This window comes from Lonchura striata, chromosome 9 (genome assembly GCF_046129695.1).
Source record: "Lonchura striata isolate bLonStr1 chromosome 9, bLonStr1.mat, whole genome shotgun sequence".
Taxonomy (NCBI): domain Eukaryota; kingdom Metazoa; phylum Chordata; class Aves; order Passeriformes; family Estrildidae; genus Lonchura; species Lonchura striata.
The window spans coordinates 24,824,338-24,838,831 of record NC_134611.1 but is presented as its reverse complement, the minus strand read 5'-3'; the positions used below and the strand labels follow the sequence as shown (position 1 = coordinate 24,838,831).

The window sequence follows — 14,494 nt, the reverse complement described above, 5'->3', positions numbered from 1 at the left end:
GTCAGCTGAAACCACAAAATTATTTTTGTCTGCATCTATTTTCCTTCTGTCTTGAGCAAAGAGGGGAGTTTTTTCTGTCCTGTAATCTGATTTGGGTTTGCCTTGAAATCTTCATCTGACTGTTGAAAACAACCTGTGGAGGATAAGAAATAGAGATGAACTGGGGAAACAGGGTAAAAAACAAGGAGGAAGGCTACTATTTTATTTACTCTATCAAGTTGCTTGGATTCTTAGGAAGTCTTTTTGATATTTTGGATAAAATACATAAAGTTGTACAGGACAATTTCCTTTTTTTTTGCCTTCCCATAAATTTTTTCCTTATCATGAATGCTATGGCTTCCCTCTGGCAGGAGGTGAGTGGCTGTCTGAGTCTGGCTTTTGTATTTCTCAGTACAAACAGGTGGCACACCAACAGCTTTCTCCTTTTGTATGAATGGTTTTTAGAAAGCTGAGACTTTGCCTTCTGCTAGTCAAATATCTAATTTTATGAATTCAACACAGGATTCTAGACAGTAAAATGGGTCAAATTTCTGTTAACTTCAATAAAAAAGAGATTTTTGTCAGGAGAAGTAAAGCCAATGCCTTCAACTCTTAACATGATTATTTGGTAGTTAGTTGTTAGAGATAGGCAGGCTCTTTGAGTACTTTAATGTCTTATTTTCACACTGACTGGTCTGGGTGGATCTTTCCTTGCAGCATCACTGATTCCTCAAATGCTCAGATGCACTTTTTGTATTCAGGCAATTTTGCACTGAGAACGGTATCTTAGTGTTTGTTTGGTGTGTTAGCATTTAGAATTTCTTTCACTTTATAACTACCTATATATTGGTATATCAAGTAATTTCTCTGCATCTTCCAGTTTTTTAATGAAAACTAAATTCAATACTGAGCTCTACACATCCTACTTTATTTCTTTTTTATAATTTTTCTTTTGTTTTCAGTGCTTCATTTAGATTTCAGGTCAGTTGTTTATTACTTCTTCCATGCTAACTTGAAACAGTTATTTCAAGTAAAACATAATGCATTGCTGAAATTCAGGTGGTATTGCAGTATAAGACAGTAACATGAACAAATTATTAATAGGCATCAAGTAGTGCTGCTTTTTCACTTTCTGCTGCAAAGTTCCCAAAGGAATTTTGAAACTGGAGCTATAGGATGCAGCCAGATGCATCTGGGAGATCTTGATCTATGCTGATACTCATGTGCAGCAGCAGCAGACAGAAATTACAGAAGAATTCTAGTCAGCCATCTTATCCTCATTTGCTTGCACTGCAAGATAAGCAGGCTTCTTATGAAATCCTGGACTATGGCCACCTGCCTGTTATTCCCATCCAGCCAAAAGGAAAGAGACTCAAGGGAGGCTTCTGGCCAGAAGCAGTGGTAGTTCAATGTGTATCCAAATGTGAGAAAGATACAAATGGCCAAGACACAAGAATACATGTTTTCATTTGCAGATGAGGTGAAACTCAGATCTTTTAGTGCTGTGGTTCAGTGGGTCTAACTGGGAGGTGAGCCCTGAGCATGGGAGCATGGCTGGCTCAGCCAAGACTTTAGTGGGCCTTTGGTACCCACAAATGAGGGCAGTTCTCTGCTTGTGCTTGTACCTCTTTCTGTAGCATTTAAAAATGCACTCAAGAGCAATCATCACAAGGCAGGAAAACTTTAAGCACCAGAACTGATGAATTCATTGGTAAAGGGAGTAGGAAGAAAAAGGAAGTGAGGAACTTCTCTTTGGGAAGAGATCTACCATTTTGTAATCCTTGTTTTGTACCTTGAACAAACTGGATTTGTGCCTAGGACTCATGGCCACTATTTTATCTGCAAGAGTAACAGAAGGAAAGGGAATGTATGTACATGTTTTAGATTTCTAATTTGTTGCATTTCATTTATCCATTTTCCCCAAGCTGAGAAACACAAGTAGTTTAAATGCAGCAACTGTGGTGACACCAGGAAGTAATTATTTCAGGAAGCTTGCAAAAGTGCCCTTATTAAACAAATTGAGGTAGGTTGGTTTTGTTTAAGTAAAACAATAAGAAAAGAATTGGAAAAGTGCCACCTTTGTAGGATGCAGTACAAGATACAAGTAAAGAAAAAAATTATTATAATGTCCCCAGTAAGGAGACTTTTGTCTCCTGGAAGAAGAAAAAAACATGCAAAACCTTGGGGTTTGTGTCCCTTTTGGGGAACAATTCTCCTTCAGAGTTGCTGTTATTTTAAGATTTTTTTGTTTGTTTGTTTTTATATCACCACTTTACAGTATTTTGAAAGGGGAATATATGTCTGAAAGGTTTATTTCATAGAAAAGCCAAAGAAAAAACTGCATCAGCAAATGGCTTATTGTTGTGTTAAAAAAAAAGTATGTGATCTACATTGAACATTGTGAAAATCTGAGATCTGTCTACCAGATCAGTCCTAGTGAAAGTCCTAGTCCTGCAGAAAATGGACTGAGGTGGCTGTAAATCAGGCCCTCTTTCATTCCAGATACATCTGTGCAGTGTGGGGTGAAGAATAGGATGGAAAGAGGACAAACTTCCAGTATATCTTCAGTAACTGGTTCATTTAAGGTACTTCATATTTGAGGTATAGATTTTTCTTGTTTTTCTCTCTCTCTTATCTATTAATAGCCAAAAAAAAAAAAAAAAGCCCATCTAAAAGTAGCTTTTGAACAGAAACAAATTCTAGGAAGAAAATAAATGACTAGGACAATGTAGGAGGCTGAAGAAGGTTGTTAAGGAGTATTTGGAGACTAGGAAAGTGAATGTGCAAATATTTCTGCCTTCCGCTGTAGAAAGACTGTGCTGACCATGAATTTTTGCTTTGAATCTGTTTACCTCTTCCCTTCTCTCAAGCATGTAATTCCTTGTAGAGAACTACTTTTCTGGAATTTAGTTATATGGATTCTTCTCCATTTGGAAGGATGTTGCTCAGTTAATTACATGAGATATAGTAGACAAACCAGTATATTTTCAGTAAAATTTGGTTCTAATATTCTGCTATATTATCCTATGACTTAGAAACAACTTAAAACTGTAGTGTATGTTTTTCAGATATTTAGAACTTCAGTCATCACCTTTAAAGCATATATATTGTTTGGATGTAAATTTTGGATTAAGGAATGTTGGATTGCTCCTATTAACCATGTAAAAAAGATTAGATCAATTTGAGCCTGAAGCATTTCTTGCTATTTATTAATCAGAAGAGTGCTTGTTTTTCTGTATCTCTGCAAAGGCATCCCAACTGTTTGTGTTCCTTTCAGGATGCTGTACCACTGATCCTGGCTGGAGGCAGCTGAAGTGGGAACGTGGATAATGTAGTGAAGATGGTTTTCTGTTTCTTTTATCTATTTTGCTTTTCTGCTTTCTGCATTTGCTTCAGTGTTATGGTTGTTGTCAGCCTGAGAGTGGATAGCTTGTGGGCACACAATTCTTACTCACTTATCTGAGTTCAGTCACATAAAAATATATTTCTATGTAAAAGTGTTTATTGTAGTCTTGATCAAAGTGCTCTATTTTCATTTTGATGGATGATGATATCCAAATGATCACAGTGCAAACTGTTAGTTTCAGTCCCTTTTGATTTAAATTAGGAATGAAATTCTCTCTAACTCTGCCTGGTTGCAAGCAGTCTGATACTTTGATAGCACGTTTGTGTTGCAACCTGCCCTCTCCTCCAGCTGCTCAGGCCTAAAACACCCAAATGTTGTTCTTAGGAGGCAGATGTACCTGCTACTGGTGGTCCAGTGTTTGGGCTGAGGCTGTTAAACAGCAAATTCACATTTCCTGAGAAATGGGAGCTGTGTGGCTCCCAGGTGGCCATGGAGCAGGAGAGACCTGTTGGGAGGAGGCACTACTGAGGCAACTCAACCAAATAAGAATATTTTAAAGATTTAAAGCTCAGCTGCACTGTCATCAGTCCTTTGGAAAGAGGAGCTCTTTTGATTCATGCAGAACTGCTTGCTGCTAACTGCATCTTGTTAAAATGTCTTTGACACGTTTGTCAGCTCTTTCTCATTGATCAGACCCGGGAGCCTATTTGGTTTGCCAGCCCAGATAATGAATGCAGAGGGCTGAAAACTAAGCCAGGTGCAACTATGTGCATCTTTAAGATGCTGTTGACCTTGAGCAACCTTCTAACGAGGTAACAAGTGATACCTGTCTTATCCCATCACCTGCTGGACAGTGGCACAGGTGTTACAGATCATGGAGCTGGATTCTACATTTTGGGCCATGATTCTCTTTGTCTTTCTTGTTGTGTGCAATGCAAATAGTGAGCTGTCCTGTGGCATGTTCTACAGCCAGTAGCTCCTCAGGAAAATGCCTGGAATAGCAGACCTACTGCCTGTTTAAAGAAAGAAAAAAAGTGAATTAGTATATTGACCTTACTGAAGCATGCAAAACACTTGATAGGACTCAATTTCTGAAATTAATTACCATAATGTGTGTATTAATTCTTTCACAAATTATTAAAAGGATTTGTGGGATTATTCTGAGCTCAGAAATAAATGTCGAGGTTTTAATTGAGGAGGTGTGGAAATCAGCAATAGTTATGGACTGTTTGAATAACAGTTAGTGTTTTGCTCTTGGAAGGCTTTCTTACCCTGGACTGTATGTTGTGGTTTTTCCCCCCCTCACATAATAATAGTACCTTTAAAGAGTTCTCTGGTTTAAAAAAAAAACCCCAAAATGAAAAATGAAAAAACACCAACATGTTTTAATAGAGGAAAAACCCCGATTTTTGTATCCTTTTAAGCAATTATTTTTTTTGAGAAATTAAGTTTCCAGCACTGGTTCAAAAATCAAAAAGAAGTAACAGCTTTTGAGTTTTAGACGATATTGTGAACTCTGGTGTTTGTTGTCTGGTTATGGAGTTTGTCACACTCAGTAACTTAAAATCACTTGCTTTTTTTTAAATTTTAAGTTGTCTTAATGCTTGTTGCAAATTATTACATACTTGTAAGCATTATTTAAAGTGCTAATAAAATTGAAGTAATTGCAAAGTACTTTAGGGGAGAACAGATGGGGAAACAATGCTATGCCATGATGTGTTCTCTATCGTTTCTAGAAGTCGCTGAGAGCATTTTGCTTGAACCTCTTCTGAGCGCTCTGCTGTTTGCTCAGTGAAAGGACAAAGGACTGACAAGAAGACGGAACACTGCGCCGCTATCTACACCTGCCTGTCAGAGCTGCCGTGCGTGTCGCAGGTGCTGTGTTTAGGCCGTCACCGGCGAGCAGACGAGACGAACACGCTCAGGGCCGGCCGTAGGAGCTGCCCGGCGCGGCGGGACGGCGGCGGCCAGCGCCCCTCGCTCACCCTCCAGCGGGGCCAGGGCGGGCTGGGCGGGCTCGGGGCGCGGCCAGGGGCGGTGGGAGCCGCCGGAGCCGCCTCCCGGGGCGGCCGCGGGGCGGGACGGGCCAGCCGCGGTAGCGGCGGCGGCGGGAGGGCGCAGCAGGGGCCGCCGCGGCCGCAGCATCGCGGCGCGGTGGCGGGGATGGAGCCCTGGAAGCAGTGCGGGCAGTGGCTGATCAGCTGCAAGGTGCTGCCGCCCAACCACCGGGTGACCTGGGACACGGCCCAGGTCTTCGACCTGGCGCAGACGCTGCGCGACGGCGTCCTGCTCTGCCAGCTGCTCAACAACCTCCGCAGCCACTCCATCAACCTCAAGGAGATCAACCTGCGCCCTCAGATGTCCCAGGTGAGGCCGCTTCCCCAGCCCGTGGCCTCTGCCCCTGTCTGGGGTCTCCGCGTGCTTTGCCTTGCGACTTGCGGCGGCGCGGAGCGGGACCCGCGGGCTCTGCCTGCCTGCAGCCCGGAGCTTCCGCGCCTGCCGGGCGCTGAGCGTGAGTGGAGCCCGGGCGGTCCCCGCCGGGCACCTTCCCTGCGCCGTGCGGCCGCCCCAGCCCGGGCTCAGCGCGTCCCTTGCCGGGTGCTGGGACGGGCGCAGCTGCAGCGCCGGGCTGGCGGCTCCCGAAGCCCCCGTGAGGGCTCGTCGCCCGCAGCGGGAGGCGGCTCGGGCGGGAGTCCCCCGGGCCGTGCCAGGGAGAAGTTCCTGCAGTAGTCCCAGGGTCACCATTTTAATCTTTGTGCGTTACTGTTTAATAGGAGCGGGTTACAAATCAAAGGACCTCTTGCTTCTAGTTTTTCTGGCTATTCCTAGGTGGGGAGGGAGGAAGGGCGGCAGAGGATGCCGGGCCGGGCCGGCATGGCCGGGGAGCTGAGCCCGCCCGGAGCGGCGAAGGCAGGGCAGGGGCTGTGGTAAGCGGCGGGTGAAGAAGCCCTGGGTAGCGCCAGTCAGATGCTCGTCCCAGCCTTTTGGGACTTACAGTGGCGAGATGAAGGAGAGGACTGATTAGTAACGAGAAATCATGATCTTGATAGCTGGCTGCCTGTGTAGTACTATTTATTTATTTATTTATTTCTGGCTTTTTGGTATTTTGAATCATTATTTAATGCTTAAGTGTAATTCCTAATTCTGCCCTGTTTTAAATGGGGTTCTTAGTTTGGACTGACGTTTTGTTACTGTAACTCATAAAGTTGGCTTCAGATATCGAGATAAGATTGTATTAATAATTCAAGAAGACACTATATATACTTCCTGTCACTGCTTTGTGCACACCTATGCCTCGGCAGAGATGGTGGTACCCAAGCAGATGTTGTTTGGAAGGAAACTAACTTCTGAGCCTGTCATGCATTTTAAAACATTGAGAAACAGATACACTGTAACATTTCAGTGTTGTGGTTCTCTTTTTGTTTTATAGTAATATAAATTGCCATTCACATTTATGATGCTAGAAAAATCAATGGAGTGAATTATACTACTTTGTCCATGTCTCTGTCAATGTTTGCTTACAAACCTAATTATTTTATTTCTAATTAATTCTCTCTTTTAGCAGCTAAATCTTACTACCAAGGCAGCATTTTCTGGAAGCTTGTAGTGCAAAAAGGAAAAATGTAGTTCAGCAAGTCAAAGCTCTGAGACTGTTGCACTAGATGTGCATGGTACAAAGGCTATCTCCGTGTACTTGAGAGCTCACGTGCCTGCTTGAATGGCATATGCAGAGGCAATACTTCATCTGAGTGATGGAGCACAAAGGGTGGGCTCCTCTGAGAGGTAGAAATCCAGTTCAGCTTTTTCTCTGCACCATTACAACTTGTGACTTTCAGCACTTGCTAAACCAGAGCCTTGGATTATATTTGTGGTTTTTTTTTTTTTATAAATAAACTAGAAATGTGTCATCATTTTGAGGTAGCCAGTTTATTGCATCAGCTTGAATTCTAGATTAATGTTGATTATCTGAACCACTATTACTTAATTTTATTTTTGATGAATTAAACCCATGGTGCTCTCCTTCTGTCTACTGAATCAAAGTTATCAAAGTGCTCTGTTATCTTCTTTATTAGAGCAGTTTTGGGAATCAAGATTAATTCTCTAAGTATGTTGGAACTACAGATTATAATTGTAGATCTTGGATTATTTACAAGAGTTGTCTCTTTGTTGTTTGTCTCTTTGTCTGAGGTACCTGCACTCCACAGGGCTGCAGACAGCTCTCTCCAGTGGTGCATTTCTCTGCCCTACACTGATTTTCCCCTTTAAACAAAGGGAACCGTTGCTGGATCAAAATCTATAATGGATAACTCTACATAGTGTTGAATTTACTGGGAATGCTACTGTTGTGTTCTGTGAGTTCAGGATTCAGTTTTCTTATTGAGGTTCTGTGGGGTTTTTGCAAAGTGGACACCCTTTCTGCTGGAAATGACCACTCAAGTGTTAATTTCAGAAATTATTGAAATGTTGCCAGTTTCTTGTAATTTGTGGCTGAGACTGTAAAGAACTCATAGTAATAACTTCTGGAGAAGTCTCAGTGGCTTGAAGATTATTTACTTGGTGAGATCTGCTTGGAGTTGTGCCCTAAGCTTCGAGTTTTGTTGGTACTTTAGTTTACTTGTCAGTAAACGAATACTGCATCACAAGGTTGCTGTATCATAGGATCTTGGGGTCTTGTAGGAGTGCTAGCTCATCTTTCCTTGTGGGATAATGAATTATAGGCACTGGAGGCAGAGCAGGGTTGGCATTAGGATGGGAATTATCTCGGCCAGGACTGCAGAGTCTGAAACTGTTGCTGTGCCGGTACTGCTTAGCTGAACTGTTTGAACTTCATATGGCCCTTATCCCTCATCTTCTGGAACTGAGCTGCAGCTCCTGTACTCTGATGTTGGTTTTTTCCACTAAGTCTTGGAATGGGTCAGGGGACTCTTACTGCACAGCCCGTAGTCAATACAGAGACTGAGAAGGGTGGATGAAGGCTTCATGAATGGGCCTCATTGAGGGCAGACTGTTTGATTTTGGCCTTGTCTCTTACTGCAGTTGATGTTTGTCAGACCTTTCTCTGTGAACCAAGTTTTCATGTCTTGGGGGCTACTTAAAAATGCAGCAGTTCCAAAGAAGAGGAAGGTGAGATTTGGTGCCTCAGGCAGACCTAGGAGTAGGTGTCTGTCGTCTGATGAAAGTAGCAAGTCTTTTCCATTTCGTTACATATTTATTTTTTTCAGAATAAATGTGGCAGATCACGCATCAGTTATCAGTCAGCTTTGCCAGGTAGCCCTTGGTAACCCTTTATAAGCCACATCAAAAGTATAGAAGGTTTGTGGCTGAAGCTGCAGTGCCTGATGCTGCTTTTTGGTGGAGCTTGATTCAAACAGGAGCACTGTTGCTTTGCTGGGGCAGGAGTAGGAACTGAGATTGATGCTCAGCATTGCAACACCAATGTGCTTGACCAGATGGGCTATGTTTTGTGGGCTGGCTAGCACAGGGAACTACATGATGTTGTCTCATCACCAGCCATGCACCTTGTGTCACAGCTGTTCTCGTGGGTGGGCTGTTTTTTGTGTTTGAGATCTGTGGATTCAGCCCAAAAAGGTATCTTCTGGATACCTTTTTGGAGATAATACCTGTACAAGAGAAATGTCTCGGTGGCTTTAGGCTGTAAAACACTGGGTTTGAACCTTTTGAATGCTGGCTGTTTTCATTACTGTATGTTTATGAAAATATGTATATTTGGTTAGTGGAAGTTGTTCTTTGAAGACCAGAAGCTGATTCAGTCAGTTACACTTTCTAGAAAATGACCCTCAGATATTAAAAGCAAAAACCTTGCATATATAAAAGCTGAGCAGCATTGAGCCTTCTGGATTGTCAGCTCAGTGCTGCCAGGCTCCTGTCTGAAAAGGTGGTGTGAGATCCCCTGTGAAAAATTACGCATGAGCTTTGTATGAGGTTGGAAATTCAGGTTCAGGGATATGCATGTCCAGTGGTTTTTAGTTAGTGTTGTGAAAGTGGTGTTGCAGGCACCAAACACTTCAACACTAGCTTCTGGGAATGGAGCTAGAAGAGGGAATTTGCTAAATGAGTAAGGGTGGTGTGACTTGTGCTGGTGTGTTGCGGGGTTCCTCTGAAGTGGAGCATCAGTCGCTGGTGACAGTGAGACAGAGGATGGAGCACTGAAGCTCAGTCAGTGTCTGTGTCTGCAGAGCTGTTCACTGTAGTCATTCACTTGCCTCAGATGCTGCCTCTTGGCAATGTAGGCTGGTGAAAGTAATAAAAATATAAATGAACCATAACAGAAAGTACTAATCCTAGTGTTTAATCATAATCAGATAAGAATTTATGTAATTTATCACCAGAAATGTAAAACCTAAACCAATGGATTATGATGGATTTGCTGAAGATGTCATCTGTTTAATCTTATCCTTCAATACTTTGCAAGCCAGTTTTGAAACGTTTTTTGCAAGGCATTTAGTTAACTTGTTACAGATTGCTAAACAGGAAAACAGCACTTAATGCAATACTGCCATGGAAGTTTACCTAAAGGGGATGCTGACATAGATTAAGTATTGAAAATAACTATTTCCTATGATTCTAAGAAAAATAAACAAAATTATCCCTCACTTAGTATTAAAAGTTCAAATACTTTCTAATTTTAGGGAGTTACTTTTTTTGGTGTGGCCATATTGTCCAAAGGAACTTGGTTATCTTGTCATTCATGTCATATTTTGGTGTGGTGACTGAGCTTTTGTGCAGGAGTTTATTTTTCTTGATTCCAGTGGTATCAGATAGTCTCAGGATGTGGGTGTGCTGAGTGAGACAAACCTCCCTGTTTCCTCTGATACTGCCTTTGGCTTGGAGCTTCCCCATTCCCCCCAGCTGACAACCCTGATCACCTGCCTCGAGTGTGCAACCCCTCTGTAAGCTCCCTACAGGGGGGTATGCTGTGTTTTCTTGTTATGTTAGATACTGGGAAGTACCACAGAGATATGGTTTCAGAAAAACTGTATTAATCTAAATGTAAAACTTCTTGGGCTTGAACAAGAGTTTAGCAACTGGTTCAGTTTTTGTCAGCGTAGAAACAAGAGATGTATTTAATTGCCCCCTATTCTTGAATTCCTTGAATCTTACTGTATGTTCACATACATTTAAAATAATTCAGCTATTTTAAAAATATTTTTTTAACTTTTCAAATGTTTTCAATCTCTTTGCTTACTTGCTGGTACTTCGGTCCACTTAACATCTTCACCACATGTAACTTTATTTCCATGATTCATTTAAATGAAAACTACATTGGCCAGAAGATATATTATCCAGAAAAGGTATATTTATCCATGTGTAAGTTGTGTACATATGCGTATCTTATACATGTTGATAAAGTATTTTGAATAAGTATTTGTTCAAAGCAAAACCTTAATATGACCTCTGTTTTGTTCTAAGAAAAGACTGATGAAAAAGTAGTGACCTGGTTTTTCTAGGTAATTCTTCCTACCTTAAGAAGGTGAAGAAAATAGCTCTTGAAAACTGTTGTAATGTTTTTAATTGATTCACACTGATTCTTTTTTGTTGGGGGGAAGGGAAAACTGCAGTTGTACTCTATGGTAAAGCTTATTTTACATGTTATGTTTATTGTACAGTTATTAAATGCAGCATATGCATCTTGCCAAGAGGTGTCTCAAATGTTCCCTTCTGCACAAAATTTTGATGTGCTGACAGCTATGTAATGCATTAATAGAAAAAATATTCATGCTGGTTTCTCACAGAGGCTGTAGCATCTGCCAGCAGTGGATGATATAAATTAATGTCTGCACGGCATGCTACTGTGCCATGTGGGAAAAACAAAGTTATTTTCAGAGCCTTGTCTGACAAAGGTGGGAGACCTGTGATAGTGGCAAGTTGAAGGACTGCTTATGAAAAGAAGCAAAGCAAAAGGGTTAAATAAAGATGAGAGATATGTGTATAAAAAGTAGGAGGATATAATCAAGGGAAACAATATTAACTACAGAGAATGGTCATAAGTTAGGAAGCTGGTTTGAAAAGGATATCAGAAAGCAAGACAGTTAAGAATTTTGATATTTATTGCAAGATAAGTACAAAAAACCAATCTGGATATGCTGTACTATTCTTTAATGATAATGGATAATGGCTTTATCATTGCTGGCATGCCAGTCTCTGTTGTAACATGCTGCCTTAGGCCTGTGAGGTGCAGGAGGTTTATTGCCAGGCTGCAGCACAGCACAGCAGGCTGGGTTAGCAAAAAACAGCACTACAGTTTGTGCACTGGGGAGAGAGAGGGTCTTGGATTTCTCACATGCACTCTTTCTGCTCTCCTTTGAAGGTCAAAAGCATTGATGAAATCACAGTTATAAAGAAGGAAATACAGAGGGTGAGGAGAGAAAGAGCTGCAAGGCAGCTGCCACGGGTGGGGGGCAGGCCCTGCGGGGAGTGTGGTGGTGCATCCATCCTGGCCATGCCAGCAGGGACTGGCACAGCTGAGCCTGGCTTTCAGTGCTCTGGGTGTTGGGGAGCAGGGCTAACTGGGAGCAGCAGCTGGCAGGCTGGTGAGAGGCACAGGCACGAAGGGCTTCCAGATCCCAGTTTGACATTGGTGAAACAGAGGAGACCCTTCTACCTAGGTCATGTTGGTCCCTGACTGGCAGCTGACCCAGAGGGGAACAGGACAAGTGTGTGTGGCTGCAAAGGAGAGCTGCTGGGGTGTGCTCCCCTCTGTGTCCTGCCACATGCTGGGGAAGAGGACAGCAACTGTCCAGACCCGAGTGTGTCACTGCCTGGAGCAGGCAGGGAAGTCCTGGCTCGTGCCCTGATTGTGTGGGTGTCTGAGTACAGAGGAATATGCACTGGTTTATTAGATCACTGACAGTTTTAGCTTCTTTAGGTTTTGCATTATATAGAGGTGCCACTTTTTGAACTTGTTCCCACAATACTAAAATTGTACCTCTAGTTCTTTAAAGACCAAATGGAACAAAATTTCCATCAGAAACCTTTGATTTTTTTTTCTTCTCCTTTCTGTTGCTGTGAAACAGCATTGTGGTACTTCCATCTCATTCCATAATACTTCATAGCAATGTTTAGTACTACCATACATTCTATTATTTCAGTATTTTAAAAATTCAATTTCACAGAGAAGTATGAATTGATGTGCTGTTTATCAAATGGCTATTAATTTCTTCCCCCGAACTTTTTAGTGTACTTGGCAACATCTCGAGCTACCTTTTCTTTCCTCTTATTTTGCTTTGACAAATCATGTTTAAGACTTGAGGCACTGCGAAATACCAGCTGTTTGCTAAGACTTATGATGTGTAAAATGCAATCTGAACTGACATCTTTGATTTTCTTATATTTAAGAGAAAGATGTTCTCTCAAAGCCCAGTGAATGCTACTGGCTTCAGTTTACCACATTGTCAAATGAGAATATATCTTTTGGAAAAATATAGGTCAATAACCCTTTCTGTCATCCTATACTAAATGTCAATAGTGAATGTCTTGGTAACTTGAAACACTGAAGGACTATTAGTAGGATATTTGTTTCTTTGTAGATTCATAACATGAAACATTATACATAAATTGCATACTGTGGAGGTATTGTAGCAATTTGTGTAAAAGCCACTAGTGTACTGTTTAAAATGGTCTTGCAGATCTACAGGTATGGTTCAGCTGTCTTATATTACAATCCAAAAAATGTTTGGCCTTTACTTTCATTCAGAATTTTTTTATAATTGGTTAATAGGTATTCAGTTAATCTGTCTGTACTTATTTTTTTCTCATTCTATTCCTGAAACTTATTTTAAGTCATATAGAGATTGTAGTATGATTGCCTTGCAGAAACAAACAAATAACAAAAAAACCCCAAAACAAAACAAACAAAAAACAAAAACCCCACCAAAAAACACAGAAAGCACATTGTTGCTATAATCAAATATTTTCTGATAAAACCTCCAATCAACCCAAACCAAAAACACCTAACAAAGCAAGGCATTTTTTAAAGCATGTTTTTAACTGGTAAAGCTTAGCAGAACAAGATAATTTGTATTTCCAAAATCCTTAGATATGCCCTTTTATCCTTGATGCTATCAAATTTGCGTATTTGTTTCTGAGTTGTATAATGGTATGTGCTGCATAATCTGTACTTAGGGTATTTTGTACCATTGCCGTTCCTTCATTCACACTGTTTCTATATGGAAAGAAGCCTGAGAGTCAATTAAAATGGAATTATTAGAACTTGTCCCTCAATGTTAATTGTCAAAGCAGTCTGACTTCACTGTTGTGCAGGAAATTTGATGCTTTAAGAAATGAACATGTTATTTTGCTTGCACATGCTCAAAACTAAGATACTGTAATAATTATAGCATCATCATAGCTTGTATAATTCCTTGTGCTCAGCTTGTGTGTTAGCAGCCAAGGTTTAAATTGGACTTATGTGCTCCAGTGAGTGACTTCAAATTCCCATCAACCACTGCCTCATGTAGCAATGATGCTTTTTTTCAGCTGATAAAAGGCCATAAGGCCCATGGTATTTTTCCCTCTAAATTTCTCAGGATCTATGAATAAGGATGCCTGATTTCAGCACATAGAAGGTTAAAGGCAGATGGAGGACCACACCTTGTCTACACCAGTGTCCCCTCAGATTTTAGGTGTCTCTGGATGGAGGTATGGTGATGACATAGTGCTACCATATGAATTGTAGCTTGAAGTGAACACTCATTAATCCCACTAGCTCTGTAGGGTTTAGATCAAGATTTGAATTTCTTTTTCTTGGAAAAGTAGTGTGGGAGAGAACACTAGAGAGAATGTTCAAATTATTGCATTTGCCTGCAGCATCTTTCACTCTCAAAATAGAAAGAGTGAGACTCCCTGAAGTGCCCTTGCAGGCTGCTGCCTTTGGGTTTATGGTCAGTTGATGTGTGGTTGGTTGGAAAGGGATTTCTGCCAAGCTTTTAAAACCTAACTTATTTTGAGGCAGCTATTTTAAAAGCCTCTTCATCCTACATTGTGGCTCAGATTTTGCATTTCACAGTAGTACCAGTTTTGCTCAACTGTGTGAAGTTGCGTCCGGAAATATTTAGGTTTCACTTTGTCTTAATGGTTTATCCTCTGCGTATGTGCACCAAGTGATGCAGGGTGTCAAGTCGGATTCTCTTCTGAATTGGGAAGTTCTTA

General features: G+C 41.3%; 1 protein-coding gene across 1 annotated transcript in view; it reads left to right on the top strand.

Moving 5' to 3' along the window:
• The first annotated feature begins 5,424 nt into the window (after window positions 1-5,424).
• Window positions 5,425-14,494, top strand: part of VAV3 (vav guanine nucleotide exchange factor 3) — a 148,344-nt gene continuing 139,274 nt past the window's right edge. Inside the window, exon 1 of the mRNA XM_077785484.1 lies at window positions 5,425-5,692. Coding sequence (XP_077641610.1) covers window positions 5,489-5,692 — 204 coding nt within the window. The 5' untranslated portion in view covers window positions 5,425-5,488. The remainder of the gene's footprint in view (window positions 5,693-14,494) is intronic.